Genomic DNA, 21,494 nt, shown 5'->3' on the forward strand with positions numbered 1-21,494 from the left:
TATAATTAATATTATTTTAAATTTTTAGAAGTTTTTAATTTTGTATTTTATACTTATTATTATATGTGTATTATATATATATATATATTATATATATACATTTTTATTACCAAATAATTAAACCTGTTTTTGGTTAAAATTTTGTATAAATTAATTTTTAAATTTTTTTATATAAGTTCTTGTTTTTAACAATTTTAAATTTTGTTTTTACCTTTTTTAAATTGCAGTTATTAAATTTTTTTAATTTTTATTTTTTGCATTTAATTTAACCTAGTTAGGCAGTAGTCAGGAGTTTTTTTTTTAAACAATTTTTTTATTGTTTAATTTTTTGTTTCTAATTTTTATTTAAATTATGTTGTTTTTAATTTTTTTAGTTAAATTTATTTATTATAAGTTTTTGTTTTTAAATTTTTTTATAAATTTTTGTTTATAAATTTTTTTAAATTTTTATTATAAGTTTTTGTTTTTAAATTTTTTTGTCTTTAAATTTTTTTTTATTTTTTGTTTTTGGTTAAATATGTTTTTGTATAATTTTTTTGTTTTTAAATTTTTATATAAGTTTTTGTTTTTAATTTTGTTTTTAAATTTTATTTTAAATTTTAGTTATTAAATTTATTTCTTTTATAAATTTGTTTTTTTATTTATTAATTTTTATTTTCTGCATTTAATTTAACCTGGTTAGGCAGCAGTCGTCTTTTTTTTTAAACAATTTGTTTGTTAATTTGTTTTTTGCCTTTTTATTAAATTTTTTAAGTTTTTAATTTTTAGTTTTTTAAATCTGTTTTTTACTAATTAATTTTTAGGTTTTTATTTATTTTATATTATTATAATTTTTGTTTACTTATCTTTTTGCTGCTGTTGCGAGATTTTAATTATTTATTTATTTTATACTTTTAAAAGCAATACATATATTTTTATGCTATGCAGAAACATATTTTATAATATACATATAAATAGTTAAAAATATAGGTACTAAGCATAATCTAAATCTTATACACAATAGTATGAGATTAATTATGACTTAAGTAATTTTCTTTATCTTTTTAACATTTTTAATGATTTTTATTTATATATATGTATAATAAATTTACAATTATATAACCATGTATATATAGGGTATTAGGTAATAATAAGCGGACCACTTCTCGTGGACAGGAAGAGCGATTTAAACTGAATCAAATTAAACGTCTTTTGTCGTACTGTAAGTTTCTCAATAATTAATGAGAAATTAATTAATATAAAGATAAGAGAATTAATCAGTGTGCATCCACACGATTTGCCGAGAGCAGCCCAACGTTTACATTACTATGTGCATAGCGAAATATTATGAAAGAGGAGTGCTTTATAAACAATAATGACAATGAGTGTCACTTATGTATAGTTAATAATTTTTGTTATAAACATTAGCGTTTCTCCCAATGTCTCGTCGCGGCCTAATAGCAACGTAAACATTTGACTGCTCCTTCTCGTCAAATCGCACAAACGCATCTTGATTCGCGTATCTTTATTAATTATTTTATTATTAATTATTGAAATACTTACAAAACAGTAAGACTTTTCGATTCAGTTTTACCCGCTCTAGCTGCCCATCTCGAGCAGTGATCCGTTTAATTATTACTTGACACCCTGTATGTATACACACATATAAGATACCTGATACCACATGGTATTTCCGAGGAAATGATTCAATAAACAAACTTGTATTAGGCAGTGTATTACTGTTTATCACACTATTTATTATATTTTTATTTAATTTTGTAAAGATTAAACTTGTATAAACAAACTTAACCTCTAACTACCGGCCAAATATGACATGTGAGCAATAGAGCAGACTAGCGCGCGCGATAACATCGTGCACGCCGCGCGATATCCAATGAGCGTGCAGCGATGAATAGAAAAGCTATACGTTCTGCCGAAGCCATAGAGGCAACTAAAATCTCACTAAAATTCCCCATGTGGATGCATGTCATTGGTTAATCAATTTCCTCTGTAACTCAGTCGATAGCCAATTAGAGAACATATAAATGTAATATATCGTTTTTTCGCTTTTTTATTAACACAACGATTAATGATAATTATACGCTATAAACCCTGCTTGATCAATAAGAAACTTATATACGGAAGCACATATCAAAGTATGTTGTAGTTATCGAGAATTAAGGTAACAAAGATTCGGCCTCCGTGAAACGCATACTCCCTTGTCTTCGCCAATCGAAGGTTGGCAGCAGTCGGGAGAACAAAGGAGAATTAACAACGTCGCAGCGACTGCACCTCACATAACCTTTTATCTGTCAATAATTTTTGGGCATTTTCCATTCAAAGAACAACTTTCTTTTTAGCGAATTTTCCTCTTTTGACACCACGCAAGACTCTATCCTTATTTCTCCATGAATTGGTCCGGCTTGGAGGAGTCATTGTAAATTTATAAAAGTAAACGCAGTCACTGACTAGAAAGGACCACGCTCATATGAGCAGAACAGCGAAACTCAAGTTCGTGACGTTACCACATTTTCTCGCATGTATAAGAAGCCGGAGTCAAAGGAGCACTTACATACGATATTTTTAATTATTCCTCGCTTCGACTAATATGGGTATGATATAAGCTCTAACATCATCAAAATTCATCAAAATATTTTATGAATACTTAGAATTGATGAATTTGAAGATTTTCTTTTCATCTCTCGACTGACTAGAGAGTATCTGTAGAACTTCCTTAATGAAATTGATACTTACATTGACACTTTTGTTATCAACTTCACATTTTACAATCGGCGCCCTGAAAAGCGCAGCGTTGCCATATTGTTCTGACAGTAAAATTTACACCGAAACATGAAAAATTTCTAAATACACATAATATTTTTACTTTTTTCTTATAATTAAACATAATAATCAATTATAACTTGATTTTAAATAAGTTTAATGCAATATACAAGAGTTTGCTGAGGCCCTGCTTAAGCGCCTACAAAATACGCTCCTCCGTGAAAGGACTATCTTAAAAAATAAAACTTAAGTGGTATATATATCTTTGTGTTTCCATTCAAAGGTCTTTCTATTCCAACCCAAATGGTAATTGCTTCTTAATTCTCCTTAACAAAATTATATTACAAAGAATCATTTTAATCACAAAGAATTAAAGAGGTAACAGTACAAAATAAAAATATTATTTAAAATAAAATAAATAAATTTTCTTGTAAAAAAAACTTGGCGCTGCTAAACTTCAAAATTTAAACATTAAAATTTAAACATTAGTACTAAATAACAATTAAAGTAATTTAAATCGACCGCAACTGGCAATATATAACGTCTTTACCGATATGAACATTGAAAAACTATGAGCCAACTTGGTTTGTCGGATTCACACAGCACATTTTCAGATCATCATCGAGACATTATTAATTTCGACCATAGGTTTTGGGTTTTGGTCAGTTGATGTAATTTCTAAATTCAATAGTTTAAATTTTTTTTTATTGCGAAAAAATATTACCCCAGCCAGGGTTTGAACCTGGAACCTGGAACCTCCCGTATACCGTGCGGGTGTCGTGCCAATTCGACCACTGAGGCTGTGGTAATATTTATCGCAATAACAACTATAAGATGGAGAATCGATGCTTCAGTCGACGGTGTATAATAAACAGAATGATAAATTTATTTTGCCAGTGAATAGAATAACAATTAAAGTAATTTAAATCGACCGTAACTGGCAATATATAACGTCTTTACCGATATGAACATTGATATGAACATTGATATGAACATACGGTCGATTTAAATTACTTTAATTGTTATTCTATTCACTGGCAAAATAAATTTATCATTCTGTTTATTATACACCGTCGACTGAAGCATCGATTCTCCATCTTATAGTTGTTATTGCGATAAATATTACCACAGCCTCAGTGGTCGAATTGGCACGACACCCGCACGGTATACGGGAGGTTCCAGGTTCAAACCCTGGCTGGGGTAATATTTTTTCGCAATAAAAAAAAAAATTTTAACTATTGAATTTAGAAATTACATCAACTGACCAAAACCTATGGTCGAAATTAATAATGTTTCGATGATGATCTGAAAATGTGCTGTGTGAATCCGACAAACCAAGTTGGCTCACAGTTTTTCAATGTTCATATCGGTAAAGACGTTATATATTGCCAGTTACGGTCGATTTAAATTACTTTAATTGTTATTCTATTCACTGGCAAAATAAATTTATCATTCTGTTTATTAGTACTAAAATTTTTGATTAAATAAAAAAACAATAAACATAATTTAAGGAAGAATGTGGCGGGAATAAAAAAGCAGCGCCAAGTTTTTTTTACAAGAAAAATTTATTTATTTTATTTTAATTAAATATTTTTATACCTCTCTCACAAGTTCTGCCAATAAATATTAATGCTCGAAGCGCTACAACCGATATATAAAAAGTTCTCGCTATTTTTCGCATGTCAGATCGAAAAACTTTTAAGTTCCAATTGAGAGATAAAAATATTTTTTATAAACCGGGCGATTTTATCAAAGTTTTGGGTAGCACCTCACGAGTTCTACCAATAACTATTAATGCTTGAAGCAAGATCGAGCTCGATCAGCATATTGGAGTTTATGACAAGTGACAACAGCACGGCATGTGAGTTAGCGAAAGCTAAGAGGAAAAGAAAGGAAAAAGAACAACTTGTGAAGAAAATTTTTAAGAGAGATAACAAGACTGTGAGAACGCCACCAGGATTAGACAAATCGAAAGAAGGAGTTGGTGCTGCATATAAGAAGAGAGAAGAGGAAGGAGATCTGTCGGTAACAAAGAAGGATGAAAAGGATGGTTCGCTATTAGCAATCTTGAGAGAAATTAGAGACGAGATGAGAGACCTGAGGGACGAGATGAGAGAGATGAGAGAGAGGATAAGCGTCTCAGAAGAGGGATGGAGAAAAAAAGAAGAAAAGATAAAGGAAAGGATGGATAAGATAGAAGGGAGCAGACTATCGAGGATCGAACGAAGGAGTGAAAACACAACGGAAGAGGCAATCGGCGGCAAAATGGAGGAGATTGTGGGAAAGGTGGCGGAGATGGTTAGGAAGAGAGAAAGAAATATGAAGGAAAGGAAGGAAAAGAAAAATAATCTAGTAATCAGAGGATTACATAAGGAGGAAAACAAGAGCTTAATGGACACAACGGAGACGTTTCTTGAGAAGGAGTTTGGTGCAGAGGCGGGAGTAAAGAAGATGCGCGGTCAACAGGCAAAGAAGAAAGAGAGATAGTAATAGTTGAAATGGACTGCTGTGAATCGAAGGATAACATCATGAAGGAGAAGAATTTGGGAACCAAGAAAATTTTCATAGATACAAGGTAGGAAGTATGTATGGAGCGAGGAAGAAAATAAGCTGATAACGTGGATAATGTATGTAATGAGGAAGAGGGAGAAAGGGAGAGAGATAACCGTCGTAAGAGAAGAGGAAAGATTGAAATACTCTTCTGGAATGTAGCAGGATTAGTAAACAAAGATAGAGATTTCTGGAGATATATCAGGGAATTCGATTTTGTAAGTTTAAGCGAAACATGGGTAGACGCAGAAAAATAGGATAATATTAAAAGTTTATTGCCGAACACACACGAATGGGTGTGCAGTTATGCGAAAAGAATAAAAAAAAGGCAAAGCAATAGGAGGTTTTGTATTGGAAAGAAGAAAAAACTGGGGTGAATTAGGATCATCAAATTAGGATCATCAAATGATTAAAAATGAGGAAGAAGGTCTAATACTGTCGGAAATCTTGACGGACGGCGAAAGAATTAACATTATTTCGGTCTACAATAAGAATAATTGGAGTAAGGCGGAGGAGACAATAAAGAGATGGTTCGGAAAGAAAGATATAGAGAGCATATTATAATAGGAGGGGATTTTAATATAAGAACAGGGAAATTGGGAGGGGGAAAAAAGGAACGTAACATAAAGAGGAAAAATAAAGACAAAATAATAGTGACAGGGGGTAGGAACTTAATAGATTTTATACAGAGTAAAGGATGGTACTTACTAAACGGCACAACGAACGGCGACTGAAACGGCGAATATACTTTTGTAGGAGCGAAAGGAAATACGGCGATAGACTATATGATAGTTTGCGAGAGAATGTATCATAGAATAGACAAATTCGAGGTAGATGCAAGGGTGGACTCAGACCACATGCCTGTCTGTGCGACAATTGAGGATAAAGAAAGAAGAGAGAAAGTAGAAGAGGTGACTAACACAGACGACGCAGAGTCAACAGAAGGAAGATGGTCTGTTGGGATAAGGAGGCAATAAGGAAATATAAGGAGAAAACGAACAAGAATATATTTATGGAGACACAACAAGAAGAAACTATAGAGGAAAAATGGACAAATCTTAAAAAGATGGTACATGAGGCTATGGTAAAGAAAAGGGTAAATACGACGAGGAGAGAGATAGGCCACAAAGATTGGTGGGACAAGGAATGTATAAGGAAGAAAAGAAGCGTGAAAAGACTTTATAAGAAATGGAGAGTGGGAAAACTAGATAGAGGAAGATATCTGAAAGAAAGAAGAAATCCGAAGACCCTACTCGAAGAGAAGAGGAAAGAGAAGAGGGCAATGGAAGAAGAAGAACTAAAAAATATAAAGAACGGAGCTGAAGTATGGAAATTTATAAACAAAAAAAGAAGGAAAAAGGTAAAGAAAATAAATAACATTGGAGGAAATGAGTGGACAAATTATTTTAAGGAGCTATTGGAATATACGGATAAGGAGAAGATACAACCGAACAGAAAAGGAATGAGTGAAGAAAGAGAAGAAGTTGAACAGCCAAAACTACAGTTGAATGAGGAAGAAATAGAAAAGGCTATCAAAAGGATGAAGAGGAATAAGGCCACAGGTATCGATGGAATACCAATGGAAGCCTGGATGTATGGAGGCGACTCAGTTAAGAAGAAGTTGGTGGACCTGTTGAAACACATCTGGAGAGAAGGAGAGTTACCTGAAGACTGGAAAACGTCAATCGTAGTCCCGTTACACAAAAGGGGAGATGAGGAAAAGGTAGAAAATTACAGAGGAATCTCGCTTCTCTGCTCTGCGTATAAGATATATGCGGAGGTCCTCAGATCCCGTCTGGAGAGGGAAGTGGATCTGAAGAATCTGCTTCCAGAGAGCCAGGCGGGTTTCAGAGGTGGGAGGGCAACGGTGGATAACATCTTTGTCCTGGATCACCTGGTCTAAAGAGTAGATAAGGATGGAAAGAAAGACAAATTGAATTGCTCGAGCAATTGAACATCGCCTACTCTTTCGATTTCCTCTCCGACTACTAGTGGATTCGACTGTGTATCGTCTTCAGGTAATAGTGTTAATACGTTTGTCAAAAGTTCATCCTCATCTTCGTCATTGTTCGTAGTAGAAGTTGAAGGAATGGCATTGGATATTTGACGTTGCGGATCTGAATTCATATCGTGTGCCTTGATTAAGCTCGAATCAGTTGCATCAGGATCAGTATTTGTTCGAACCGAGAATAAGTCGGTGGAGTGCTTCCCAAGGATATACCAGCGAAGACGATTTCTGATATCTAGAGCATTGGGATGATCATTGGCTCCCCCCATTCCTCGAAGATATGAAAAGCAATTCTCCAACACATCTTGGTTCAAGCGAGATGTGAATAAATATTCAATTGGACAATCATCAATGACATACATTTGCTTCAAATGTTCGAATAAACCTGACAATGATTGGCAGCACAGCGAAATTCCTTTCTGGAATGGTAACAATTTATTACGCCCACAAACTCTCATGCTGGTTATGAATTCGTTCATTTCACGTAAGACTTTACATTGCTTTTCCATTTCAATTCCAAATGCGTGTGCTTCAGCATATTTAGCGTATTTTGTTCGACTGTTGAAAATGTCAAACCATTTATCGAATAAATCCAGCACATGAAAAAGACTTTCCCAGTTCTCAAACCCAGCAATACCGTTTTTCCCGCAAGTTTCAATAGCTTTAACATTAGTATGCGAAAACAATTGTGCTGCGAATTTCACTTTCTGCCGACCAGTGCCTACAACATCTAAATGTTGTTTGGTTAACTTATGAGCAATCGTCAAATCTTTAACAGTAGGTAAGGTAGGCCGGTTCTACCCCCGGGTGGTGCTCGAGGGGGGGTGAGGGGCGGGGGGGGAACCGCGGGCGGGGGGGAACCGTAGGCGGGGGGGACCGCGGGGGAGGGGGGAACCGTGTGTTTCGGCGCCGCGGGGGAGGGGGAGGGGGGACCCGCATGTTTCGGCGCCGCGGGGAAGGGGGAGGGGGGAACCGCGTCTTCGGGCGCCGCAGGGAAGGGGGAGGGGGGAACCGCGTTTTTCAGGCGTCGCGGGGGAGGGGAAGGGGGAACCGCGTTTTCGCCGCGCCGTATTTTCCGGCGCCGCGGGGCGACCGCGTTTCCGCAGCGCCGCGGGGCGAGGGGGGATCCACGTTATCGCCGCGCCGCGGAGCGTTCGCGTTTTCGGGCGCCGCGGGGCGAGGGGACCCGCGTTCGCGTTTCGCCGCGCGCGGAGTCCGCGTGACGTCACACGGCACGCTCGCGTTATCTCTCCTTCGCGCGCGGTTTCTCGCTCCCGGCCCCCGTTATCTTTCCCCCGTTCGCGTTCTCTTTCCCTCGCGTGTTCTCGCTCGCGATCGCGTATCTTTTCTTCGCCAACGATATTTAATCGTTCAGATCTTCGCAATATTTAATTTTTAATATTACATTTAAGTAAACGATAAACGAAGACAGCTTTATGAGAGGAAATGGGATGAATGGTAAATGAAAAGGAAAAACTTTTTAACCGTATTATATAAATTTATTTGTCATGTAGCGCATTATACACAATAGTATCTAAAGCGTAGGCCAACAGTTCGCAATCAATAATCGAATTTTCATCATAAATTTTACGCAAGATTGTAACTGCGTTACATTTATCGGTGATACAATTTTGACGTAAAGTTGTTACAAATTGTTTGAATTTTTCACTTACGCCGTGAACATTTTGACATAGTTGAAAATACACGTTCTCGACGCAATGTTCTAGTTCGAACAGAAAGAGTACTGTTGACGGTTTCATGTACAAGCTGGTGCCGCATGACGTCAATTTTACAATATCTGCGTCACGTATTTTAACAAGCTCCAGATCGCGAAACGTTAGCGATGATGGTGCCGATGACTGCACGAGTCGCTGTATATCTGCATGTTTTTCGATGAATGTCACCCACGTTGCATGTGGCAGAATTATCCGATTGCCTCGGTTATCGCCAATAAGTATATCCACAGAGGACATAGGTCCCGCGTTGATTCCAACATCCAAAAATTTATACGCTGTTGATGTCAAGGCAAATCTTCTTCCCAAAATACGTGGCGTGTAGCGGGGTTTATCAAAACTGAAAAAAATACAATTATATGTTTATAAAAGTTTTTTTGCACAAGTATATATGAAAATTAGCGGTACATACTCATTGTGCTGTTTCTCGCACGTTTCGTCCTGAATCGGAACGTAGTAGTTCGCACCGTGAGTGTTCATCGTATCTGGAGGCTGTTTGCGACGTACTCGAACCGTATCGAACTCTCGACTGCGCTCTAGAATCCTCGTAGACCATTTATACATACCCAAAACTGCAAATCTTGCAAAAATAGCGCCAATGCACGGCTGCTGCATGGTGACCGCCACCACAATCCACATATACGTTAAATGTGATATCTTTGTCAAGAACATTCGTGATGAGATCACCTCATCGGGCATCAAATATGATTTCTTTTCAAGAGCATACGTGTCTCGCGATGATTTCATCGAACACGTGCAAAACTGCAAAATTTGCAATTTCGCATAATTCAATGGAGCGTTATTGTTTTGAAGAACATGTCGCGACATGTCTCGCGATGATTTCATCGAACACGTGCAAAACTGCAAATTTTGCAAATAGCGCCGATGTACGGCTGCTGAGATGAAATTAGATACGATAAGCAAACGATGCATCATTAGTAGAATATAAAATGACGAATCTAGAGAATACGCTCAATAGTCGAGAACTGGAAGTCGCGAGTGCAACAAATGGCGTTAGCAAGAGAATCGTGCAATAACATGGAGCAAGAGTTGTTGGAGCAATCCACCCTGTTAAATTCGAGGGAAGACTTTGCCGCGTGGGAACAACGATGTGACGAGTTTATCGAATCATTAGAAGAACAAAGCCGAATTAAACGACCGCGATTATCGATCGGTCTCAAACAGTCATTGGTCGCATGTATCGCAAGACTCGAAGGTCTGAAAGACTCGGTACGTCAACGTTTCGTGCATGTGGGTGCGGGATACAGTGCGAGTGCGATAACAGGACTCAGATGGCGCGAGATAGATACGGCTTTTGAAAGCCGTATATTGACTGGTGCGGTGATAAATTCCAAACACATCGACCCTCGTCAATTTCTCAAAGATGCGGGAGAAATTGTACTCGATCGTGTGCAGAACGTCATGCAACGACATGACAATGTAAAAATTAACACAGTGTTTAATGGTGAATTTGTTGCGGGTGACAAACGCGCGAATAAAAGTATCGCAACGAGAAACTGTGAACTATTTCGTACGTCCGATCTGCATGAGTGGTACAAGAAACACGTCATCGAGCCTATCTTAGCAAAGCTGGAGGAATTCCAGGAACGTGATAGCGGATGGGCGTTGTCGCGTATACACAATTTGACTGTTAACGTAAATAAATATAATCCATTGCACGCGGGGTGTTTTGTGGAAATACCGCAAGAAATTAAAAAGAAGAAGGCGGTGATAAACGTGCGATCAAGGGGCAATGCATGTTTCGCATGGTCAGTGACGGCTGCTCTACATCCAGCCGAGAGACACGCAGAACGGGATTCATCGTATCCTCATTACACGTCGGTGCTAAATCTCCAAGACATTGAATTTCCAATGACGTTGAATCAAATTAAAAAGTTTGAAAATCACAACGATATATCAATCAACGTGTACAGCATCGAGAAAAACAAGGAACTTGCAATCCTACCAATACGTGTTACTGACCGAAAGATGGACAGACACGTAAATTTGCTGTACGTGCATAACGACAACGTGGGACATTTTGCGTGGATCAAGAACCTGTCCCGCCTCGTGAGCTCGCAAATCAGTAAAAAAGAGCACAGGAAATACTTTTGCGATCGGTAAGTACCGAACTATAGTTTTTTTTAATAATATATAGAATATTTTGTGTATAAAAAATATTTATAATATTTGCGTTTATTTTTTGCAGATGTTTGCACTACTTCAGCTCCAACGAGAAATTGGCTGCCCACACCGTCGACTGTCAGGAGATGAATGACTGCGCGATCAAGTTACCGAGCGATAACGACAAGTGGTTGGCCTTTAAAAATCACAACAGGAAGGAACGAGTTCCGTTTGTCGTATACGCCGACCTGGAGTGTACCCTGGAGAAGATGGAAGCGGATCCGGAAACGTCCAGGTACACATATCAACATCATCGCGTGTTTAGCATAGGGTACTACGTGCGTTGCTCGTACGACGAGTCGTTATCTATGTATCGGTTTCGTCGCGATAAGGATTGCGTCGCGTGGTTCGCCGAGGAGCTAAGACGTTTAGCTCACGACGTAAAGACCATTTTGTCCACTAATGTACCCATGGCAGATTTCACGCGAGACGAGTGGGAAAAGTTTAACAGCGCAACGCACTGTCACGTGTGCGAAGAACCGTTCGAGCCAGACGACGTGCGAGTACGCGACCATTGTCACCTGACCGGTCGATACAGAGGTCCCGCGCATTCGAATTGTAACTTAAATTATAAAGATTCGCATTGCATTCCCATAGTGTTTCATAATTTATCGGGATACGATGCACATTTTATTATAACTGAAATAGCAACAGCATACGAAGGACATGTAGATTTACTCCCGATCACAAAAGAAAAATATATTTCGTTTACAAAAAACGTTCAAAGCACCGAAGATAAAGATAAGAAAACGTGCGTCAAATTGCGATTTATCGATTCGTACAAGTTTCTCACCTCTAGTCTCGACAAATTGGCATCTTATCTCAGCAAGGATAAACTGCAAATATTGCAACGCGAATTTTGTGAATTATCCGCAGAAAATTTTGATTTGCTGACACGAAAAGGCGTATTTCCGTACGAGTACATTGACTGCGTCGAAAAGTTGGAGGACTTGTGTTTACCACCGCGCGACTCGTTTTACAGTTCATTGACAGGTGACACCGTATCCGAGAGCGATTACGCGCACGCCGTCAACGTCTGGCAGCGGTTCTCCATTCGAACGCTCGGTGATTACAGCGATTTATATCTCAAGACCGATGTCTTGCTGTTGGCCGACATCTTTGAAAATTTTCGCGATAGTTGCGTCGCGAGTTATGGACTCGATCCGGCGTATTATTATACTCTACCGGGTTTTACGTGGGATGCTATGTTGAAGCATACGCGTATCAATTTCGAATTGCTCACCGACATTGACATGGTCATGTTTATCGAACGCGGTATACGCGGCGGTTTGAGTCAATGTTCAAACAGATACGCGCGGGCCAACAACAAGTACATGCAATCGTACGATCCATCGAAACCGTCGTCGTACCTCATGTATTTTGATGTAAATAACTTATACGGCTGGGCAATGTGTCAACCATTGCCATACGCAGATTTTAAATGGGTCGACAACGTAACCGATTTTAATGTTATGGATGTCGCGTTGGATTCCTCGATAGGCTACATACTCGAAGTCGACTTGGAGTATCCGCAACATCTTCACGACGCGCACACTGACCTACCGTTCTGTCCGACGCGCGATAAACCACCCGGCAAGCGGCAGGACAAGCTCCTCGCAACATTATACGATAAGAAACGTTATGTAATACATTATCGCAACCTGCAGCAGTGTACTCGTCACGGTCTCCGTATATCAAAAATTCACCGTATACTGAAATTCGCGCAATCTCCATGGCTTCGCGATTATATAGAACTTAATACGAAATTTAGGACATTGGCCAAGAATGATTTCGAAAAAAATTTATACAAATTGATGAACAATGCAGTGTTTGGCAAAACCATGGAGAATGTGCGCAATCACGTTGACGTGCGCCTCGTGACTCATTGGGAGGGTAGATACGGCGCGGAGGCAATGATTGCAAAACCAAATTTTCATAGCCGAAGCGTCTTTTCGGAGAATTTAGTAGCAATAGAAATGCGAAAACTCGAGGTGAAGTTCGACAAACCAATCTACGTGGGTATGTGCATCCTCGATATATCCAAGACATGTTTGTACGAATTTCATCACGAGTACATGTTACCATTGTATCGCGACAAGTGTAAAGTCATGTACACTGATACGGACAGTCTCATTTATGACATTGAGTGCGACGATGTGTATGATATCATGAAGCGTCACATTCATTATAGATTTGACACTAGCGATTACGCGATCGATAATGCGTATGGTATCCCACTCGTCAATAAAAAAGTTCCGGGCTTAATGAAAGACGAAAATAACGGTGCGATAATGACCGAATTCGTCGGGCTTAGAGCAAAGATGTACGCCTTGCGAGTGGACGGTAAGAAAGATACGAAAAAGGTTAAAGGTGTTAAGAGTAACGTCGTAGCCAGGTCGATAACGTTCGACGATTACACGCGGTGTCTGCGCGACGAAATTGAAATGACGCGACAGCAGGTAATGCATAAGATCCAAAAAACACGAGGTATACACCGTGTCTGAAACAAAAATAGCTCTAAGTCCGTACGATGATAAGCGATACATTATACCCGGTTCTACCGAAACGCTGCCATGGGGACATTATAAAATACAATTGTAAATACCATTGTAAATATATTGTTAATACCGCTGTAAATATATTGTAAATACATTTAGATATTTAGGAAAATAAATGACTCATATGTATATATGTATATTTTTATACTGTAATAAATTTTACAATACATTATTCTTGTGTATCCATGAATTGTGTGAATTATCAAATCCTAACCACTTTACATAAACCTCATCCCCTCTTTTGCGCAAAACTTTTTCAACGAGATACACGTCGGGATTAGCAACGCGATGTAACTCGTATTCGTAGAAGCCACCGGCGACGGATTTTCCGCAGGAATCTTCCAACAGATACGTCACGGGATTAGTTTTCTGCACTTTGACGATTCTAAATACTTCCGTGGTCCAATTTGGCGTGTATCCTTTTTCGAAGATTGTCTTGAATTTACTCACACGTACCGAGTCGCCCACTTTGAATCGCGCGGGAGCAGCGATCTTTACGTGACTGTACACCGTTGTTAGGAGCTTGTCGGCGATCGCGGGGGTAACATCGATGGGCCGCATGCCGATAGTTCGATGCTTTCGCGCGTTGTAATCCGATACGAGACCTGACAGCGAGTCGATCCATTTGTAATTTCCATTGCGCGTAAACATTTTCCACATGTCATTCTTGAGCGTGCGATTAAATCGTTCGACGACCGATGCCTTCATTACGGAATAGGTCGAATAGTGATTGATATTATGTTTCTTCAAGAGTTTCTGCACGTTTGCGTTGTAAAATTCTTTCCCCTTGTCAGTCTGCAGATTTTTCGGACATCTTCCGCCGTCTCGAATTATTTTTGCAATCGCCGTAGTAACCTCGGTTCCGCTCTTGGCCTTGAGCGGTACGGCCCATGCGTGCTTGCTCAGCACGTCGATAATGGTGAGTATGTAGTGGTGGCCTCTGTTGAATCGCGTGTATGGTCGCATCTCGACCACATCCGCCTGCCACAGGTCATCGTATCCGCGTACTATGACGCGTCTTCGCGAAAAATTTCTTCTCGCAGGAGCGTGTAATTCTTCCACCAGCCGCCGTTTTTCAACTGATTGCTTCTTACCAGCCATGACGATGACGCGCAACTGACGCAGAGATCAGATGTACGTTCTTATCTATTCGCGATGATTCACAATTACATCTTGAATCATCTTTTGAAGTTCGTTTAGGGTAATTTGCATGTTATTCTGGAATACTGCAATCTTTCTCTCCATTTCATCCTGTCGATCTTTTAAAATTTGCACGCTCTGCTGCACGTAGCGTTTGTTGGCTGCATCGCCATCATCTACGGGTGGCGCTATCCGTCGAATCTTGCGCGATTTCGCGTCAAAGTCGGTGGCGACCATGCAAAGAGCGTTATCTCGCACGTAATTTCTGATTAATCCTCTCCATTGATAGTACGGTTCCGCACCGCCTCTTCCGAGCGATATACCAAACTTGTTGATCGGCATTTCGATGTTGATTGAATGACTCGTTGTCGCGCCACTTAATTTATAATAAGTCCAGCTTCGCGAAGTTCCTCGATAATCGACAGGATCTCGTTATCGTGACCGTTGTGACCCGCTAGGCGCGAAGCTTCGAGCAATCGGAGACGATCTACAAGCTCGTTGGGATCGTCCCAATGAACATAGTCGATCTTGTTGTCGTTTAATGTCATGGCGCGCGGTATACCTTTTTTACCCGAAATCAGCGATGCAATTATATTTCTGTACTTGTTACCTGTCATGGCACGCGGTATACCTTTTCCAGCTTTTTTACCTGAAATCAACGGTGCGATTATATTTCTGTACTTGTATCCCCCATTGCCCTTTATTTGAGCGTGAGCATTGTGATTGCGTTTATGAGCATTCGTCATCAACAGAATGCTCTTGTATTTTTGCATGTCATCCTCCGTGTAGATCTCGTCATTGGGAATTTTCTTAAAGATCAACTCGTAAAGACCGCGTGTGCCTGCGTATCGTATGTCGTCGATAATTATGTTGTCCGCGTTGTCCACGTCAAAACGCTTATTACCGAGCATCATTCCATCGTTACTGAAATAAACGCCGTACACGATGTCTATACCGCTTTCTTGATCGCCGCTCAGAACAGCCCCGATGTACTTTTGGCTCAATGGACCCAAGTGATCTCTCAATGTTTCTCGACCCTCAGATGTTTGCAACTGCTGTCGAACGGACGTCACGAGTGAGTCATCAGTGGTTTCAAAAACATCTTCGTTTGCGAGCACTGTGTGTTGTACGGAAGACGCAGAGGTTATCGGCGGTTCATTCGGTGGAGCAACTTTCGATCGTTTCGATTTACGCGGTTGTAAAATTTTAGTTATTTCGCTCAAATTAGATGGCACATTTATCGATCGTTTCAACGTAACCGGAGTTGAAGCCATTACAGAGTCGTTAAACGAGGCGTTTGGTCGTTGTCGTTTGAGCTTCGGCTCTTCGTCTTCCCACGCCGTTTCATTCTCAATCTTTGACACGTCAGATTCTTTGTCAGCTACGGTGTTTTCGACAATCTGCCTTAGAGGCTCGATGATAGGCTTAAAGTGTCTCTCCAACGCGATATCTTCCTCCATTTTGCCTGTTTTCAAGGCGTGATACTTTTTGCGAATCGAATTGCTCGTTTTCGCAATTTGATTTGCTATCCTCTCGCGCTCTCTAATCTCCTCGCCGTTGTCCATGTTGCGCTAACGTTGCTCAATCGACGCGTCGACAACAACTAACCACGTTTTGGTATCGCAAAGTCGTTAAATCCTTTTCTGTATCGACCATTCGAAATCGCGCTGTCCTTGTCTATCACCACGAATCCGTACTTTTGTTGCCAACACGTATGACACAATTTACAGAAATCTTCGTAAGACATATCTGTGTTTACGTGATCGCTGTATATGTGTTTCAGATTGGTACCATCCTGTTTAAACAGAATCAATAAATTCGCGTTGTCGCGTATAAGATGCTTCGGTATCTTCGCATACGTCTGACAAAGATAGAAGGAATCAACGTCCGCGTGCCGGCCCATTGCAAAGTATTCTCTTATCGTATCCTGCTTGTCGCACGCCACGTCATCAAAGATAAAAATAGAATTCGGGAGCGCCTCGCTCGGCGGAATGACGTCACTGTTATTCGAGAACGTAAAGTAACCAATCTCTTCTATCGGTGTTAATATATTCTCCAAATATCGATATTTCGGTTGTTGCAACGATTTCGAGTACACGTACACGTTCTCGAAACGTACACCGTGCGAACTTTCCAGCAAGCTTATCAAGACGTTTGTCTTGCCGCAATTCGACGGACCGCAGATGATACCGCGTATAGAAATTGGTAGCATGCCTCCATGTTTGCGTACCTCTTTTGTTAATGGCATCCTATCGTCAAAGTTTGTCACTTTGATCGTCCGCGATTGTCGTACGAACCGCATTTTATCTCCCCTCCACAACGAATGAATAATAATATCGAGAAAGCTGGCCTATTTATAGAGACGCGTAGAGCTGATATGCTCAGTCGTTAAAATGTTTTTGCTCGTGTCGGATAACAGCGATATTTACGATTTAACCGCCGAGCAGTTGAAGTATATACCAAAGGTCATTCTACTGCGACAGTTTTATAATTACATAGATTATTTGTGGGATAAGCTGCCCGAACATATCAAGACAGATTCGGAGGTTCAGCAATATCGACGCTGTTTAATACATTATAATTTGCCGTGTCAGCAAACGCACATCGACGGTCCGCCGCCGCTGATAAAAAACTGCGGCAAATGCCGCCGAAGATAGGTCGAGGTCTGTTGAATCGCGCGATAAACGCGCTTCCGATCGAATTACATATCCCCGGCTATCAATTTTGCGGACCGGGAACTCGCTTAGAAACACGATTGGCAAGAGGTGATCGGGGTATCAATCCATTGGACGCGGCGTGTCGCGAGCATGACATAGCCTACTCGCGTAGCAGCGATCTCGCAGAACGACACGTGGCAGACAATATACTCGCCGCGGAAGCGCGAAAACGTGTTATCGCGAACGATTCGACTCTCGGAGAGAGAGCTGCAGCTACAGCCGTCTGGGCAGCCATGAAGGCTAAGACGAAACTCGGTATGGGTTTGAAAACGAAGAAAAAGAAGAAAAACAAGCGAATACTTCCGGTAGCGAAACGCGGTGGTATCCTGCCGATCCTGCCGTTATTAGGGGTTCTCGGCTCGTTGGTCGGCGGAGCGGCAGGAGTCGCAAAGGCCGTGAATGACAACAAAGCCGCGCGACGTCAGCTGGAAGAGATGCAACGTCACAATCGCGCCATGGAAGGTCACGGACTTTATCTCGCTCCGTACAAACGCGGACAGGGGGTCTCGAGAAAAAAAAAACGTCGAAGAAACGCTAAAAATTCCCAAGGGTGTAACTACCAATGTGCAACTGCAACAATTGGCAAAACGTATGCGCATTCCATATTTTAGAGGTGTTTTCATGCGCGACTCGTTACCGATCGGCGGCATACGTCGAAACGAGAGCGGTATCGTGAATTTGGATAATACTGATGGACCGGGTACTCACTGGGTGGCGTATGCGAAGAAGGGAGATCGTGCCATATATTTCGATAGTTTTGGCAATCTTCGACCACCGAGAGAATTGGCGCAGTATCTAGAGAACAATGTAATAGAGTACAATCGCACGCCTTATCAGCGATACGATCAGAGCAATTGCGGACAACTGTGTCTGCGTTTTCTACAGTCGGTTGACAATCAATTTAAAAACCGGCGTTACGCTGTTTAATCTCAGTATTCATTCAAACATGTCACTGACATTTACGCTCACCGGCAAGAGCAGCATCCTCGCGGTAAGCTACTTTCCCGCCGTGGATTTGAGCGATGGCGATTACGAGCTCGGTCTAACAGATTTTGAAACATATCACACGATACCGAATGTAAATTCGTCGAACAATAAATTCTACTATGACGACGACGACAAGGAGATTACCATTCCCGAAGGATCGTACGAACTGCGTGATATAGACATGTATCTGAAACGCGCTCTTTTATGGGACCCATCCAATAATGTCTCGACAAACGAAGATGAACCGCACCCATTGATTATTATTCGGGCTAATAACAATACGATGAAGAGCGAGATCAAATGTGCTTATCGGATAAATTTCACAAAACCGAACAACATTGGATCGCTGCTGGGATTTTCAGCGAATCGCGTGCTGGAGCCGCGACAATGGTACGAATCGAATGTTCCTATAAATATCATCAACGTAAACATCATTCGCATAGAGTGCAACGTGACCGCGGGTGCGTACAGCAACGACAAGTACGTGCACACGATACACGAGTTTTCACCGAGTGTGCCTCCAGGATATAAGATATCGGAAACGCCGGCACGAATCATTTACCTTCCGATCATCGTACGGAGCATTTCGGACTTGACGCTTCGCGTCGTGGATCAGGACGGTCGATTGATTGATTTTCGCGGAGAAGAGATCACCGTTAGACTGCATGCACGAAGACGACAGCGGTAACGTGAGATGCTCGTACTGAACGAAGCTGAGCAGGTGCAACAGACGAGAAACAAGAAGACAATTCGATCGCCAAAGAAGAAACTCACTGCGTCGAACGTTGAATTTTTGAAATCATTGGGTTTCGTCGTACGAAATGGCTAATATCTTAAACATTGGAGGTGACCCAATTTTTGACGACAGCGTCGTCAAGATCGAGACACACACATACAATCCGTACGCCAACACAACGTTTGGACATAACGATGAGATAAGAATACCCATACAACAGCAGGATTTATACACGTTGCCGTGTGAAAGCTTTCTCTACGTTGAAGGAAGATTGACGATAAAGAGAAGGAATGACGAGTCTCAGGCAACGCTTGCAAATAATTGTGCGGCGTTCATGTTTGATGAAATTCGATACGAGCTCAACGGTGTGGAGATTGATCGCAACAGAAACGTTGGAATAACCAGTACCATCAAGAACTACGTATCGCTATCGTATAACGATTCTCAAATCTTGCGGAATGCTGGATGGGACGTTACATCGAGCATACCTGAAGGATACTTTAACTTTTGCGTACCGCTCAAGATGTTGCTAGGCTTTTGCGAGGATTACAAACGCGTCGTTGTTAACGCTCGTCACGAATTAATTTTGATACGAGCGCGTAGCGATAACAATTGCATTGTAGGAAATCCGGCGACGGAGCCGGAAATTGAATTGTTTAAAGTACAGTGGAGAATGCCTCACGTCACATTAAACGAGGTCAATAAGCTATCCATGCTACGGGCTTTGGAAAGCGGACGATATCTTAGTGTTAGTTTCCGTTCGTGGGATCTGTACGAGTACCCAATGTTGCAGAGCACGACCAAGCATTCGTGGGCCGTCAAAACGGCGACTCAGCTGGAGAAGCCGCGGTACGTTATCTTTGCGCTGCAGACCGGCCGCAAGAATATCATGTCGCAAGATGTTAGCGTATTCGATGACTGTAACTTGACCAATGTGAAACTTTATCTAAACTCGGAATTTTATCCGTACGATGACTTGAATCTAGATTTTGGCAAAAATCGATACGCCGTCCTTTTCGATATGTACGCGCGTTTTCGTAAAGCTTATTACGGATACGACAGCTTCGATACGCTTTGCAGCGTGTATACATTCCTAACGGAAGGACCTTTTGTCGTCATTGATTGCTCGCGACAAAACGAATCTGTCAAGAGCGCCACCGTGGATGTGCGAATAGAATTTGATTGTAAAGAGAATGTACCGGCAAATACTACAGCCTATTGTCTCATCTTGCATGATCGTGTAATCGAATACTGTCCGTTGTCGAACGTAGTGCGCAAAATCATGTAAATTGCGATATCAGCAGATATTGCGATATAAGAGATACATATGTAGCGCGATAAGATACAGATTGCTTCGTCGTTTCATTATGATCGTACCAACGTTTGTCGATCTGCAAGGATTCACCGTCGAGATGAAATTTGTCGTAAAGGAGGTGGCGGTGCTGAAAAACGGGACCGTTTTGGCCCATTATATTTTTACATGTCCCATGCCATGGAGTCTCCTCGCGAAATCCGATAAGTCATGCGCTTCCTGGTTGATTGCAAATCACCATGGACTTCGATGGCAGGATGGAAACGTGCCGTACAGCATGGCGAAACACCTAATTACATCGGCTGTACTTGGAGAGGGTGACGAGACGTCGACTCTTGTGTACGTCAAGGGATGCCAGAAACGAGAATGGCTGGTGGATCTGCTTGAGAATAAAGCGAGAAGACATCTAAAAATTGAGACTTTGGATGCAGATTACGAAGATATCGAATCTTTAAATAATCTAGATGTTACTAATACTGTAAGATGCGGAAAACATGTTAAGAATTGCGCATTACAAAATGTATTAAAAATATTTAACTGGTGGTCGCGACACCAGAAAAAAATATGATTTTTTTTAAATAAACTATATATGTATATATAAACGTTTTATTTTCTTTTCCCACATACTTTGTAGTATAATATAGATGTTTTAAGTGCATGATAATTGTTTTAAAGATGTTTTAGTTGTTTTAAAGATGTTTGATAGCGGTTCAATAGCGGTTATACAGATCGCAGTTATACAGATAACTGTTTTAATTGTTTCATAGCTGTTCAAGAGCTGTTTGATAGCTGTTTTTTAGCTGTTTCAT

The 21,494-nt window shown here is 40.6% G+C and overlaps 4 protein-coding genes across 4 annotated transcripts; 2 read left to right on the forward strand and 2 right to left on the reverse strand.

The window, feature by feature from the left end:
* Positions 1-8,545: 8,545 nt before the first annotated feature.
* On the reverse strand, positions 8,546-12,738 carry LOC143896046 (uncharacterized). The gene is made up of 3 exons (XM_077403597.1): positions 12,606-12,738; positions 9,464-9,623; positions 8,546-9,391 (listed from the first exon to the last, which is right to left on the reverse strand). The coding sequence occupies exons 2-3, from the start codon at positions 9,613-9,615 to the stop codon at positions 8,818-8,820; spliced, it is 726 nt and encodes a 241-aa protein (XP_077259723.1). The 5' UTR covers positions 9,616-9,623; positions 12,606-12,738; the 3' UTR covers positions 8,546-8,817.
* On the forward strand, positions 9,621-11,175 carry LOC143896045 (uncharacterized). The gene has a single exon (XM_077403596.1). It carries the CDS (start codon positions 10,060-10,062, stop codon positions 11,173-11,175), a length of 1,116 nt encoding a protein of 371 aa, XP_077259722.1. The 5' UTR covers positions 9,621-10,059.
* LOC143896055 (uncharacterized) lies at positions 11,317-13,739 on the forward strand. Its single transcript, XM_077403605.1, has one exon. It carries the CDS (start codon positions 11,322-11,324, stop codon positions 13,737-13,739), a length of 2,418 nt encoding a protein of 805 aa, XP_077259731.1. The 5' UTR covers positions 11,317-11,321.
* A 1,571-nt stretch (positions 13,740-15,310) lies between these two features.
* Positions 15,311-16,499, reverse strand: LOC143896047 (uncharacterized). The gene has a single exon (XM_077403598.1). It carries the CDS (start codon positions 16,496-16,498, stop codon positions 15,311-15,313), a length of 1,188 nt encoding a protein of 395 aa, XP_077259724.1. The 5' UTR covers position 16,499.
* Between the last annotated feature and the right edge of the window lie 4,995 nt (positions 16,500-21,494).

Source organism: Temnothorax americanus, unplaced genomic scaffold (genome assembly GCF_048541705.1).
Source record: "Temnothorax americanus isolate GAGA-0224 unplaced genomic scaffold, ASM4854170v1 Scaffold176, whole genome shotgun sequence".
In the NCBI taxonomy this organism is placed as follows: Eukaryota; Metazoa; Arthropoda; class Insecta; order Hymenoptera; family Formicidae; genus Temnothorax; species Temnothorax americanus.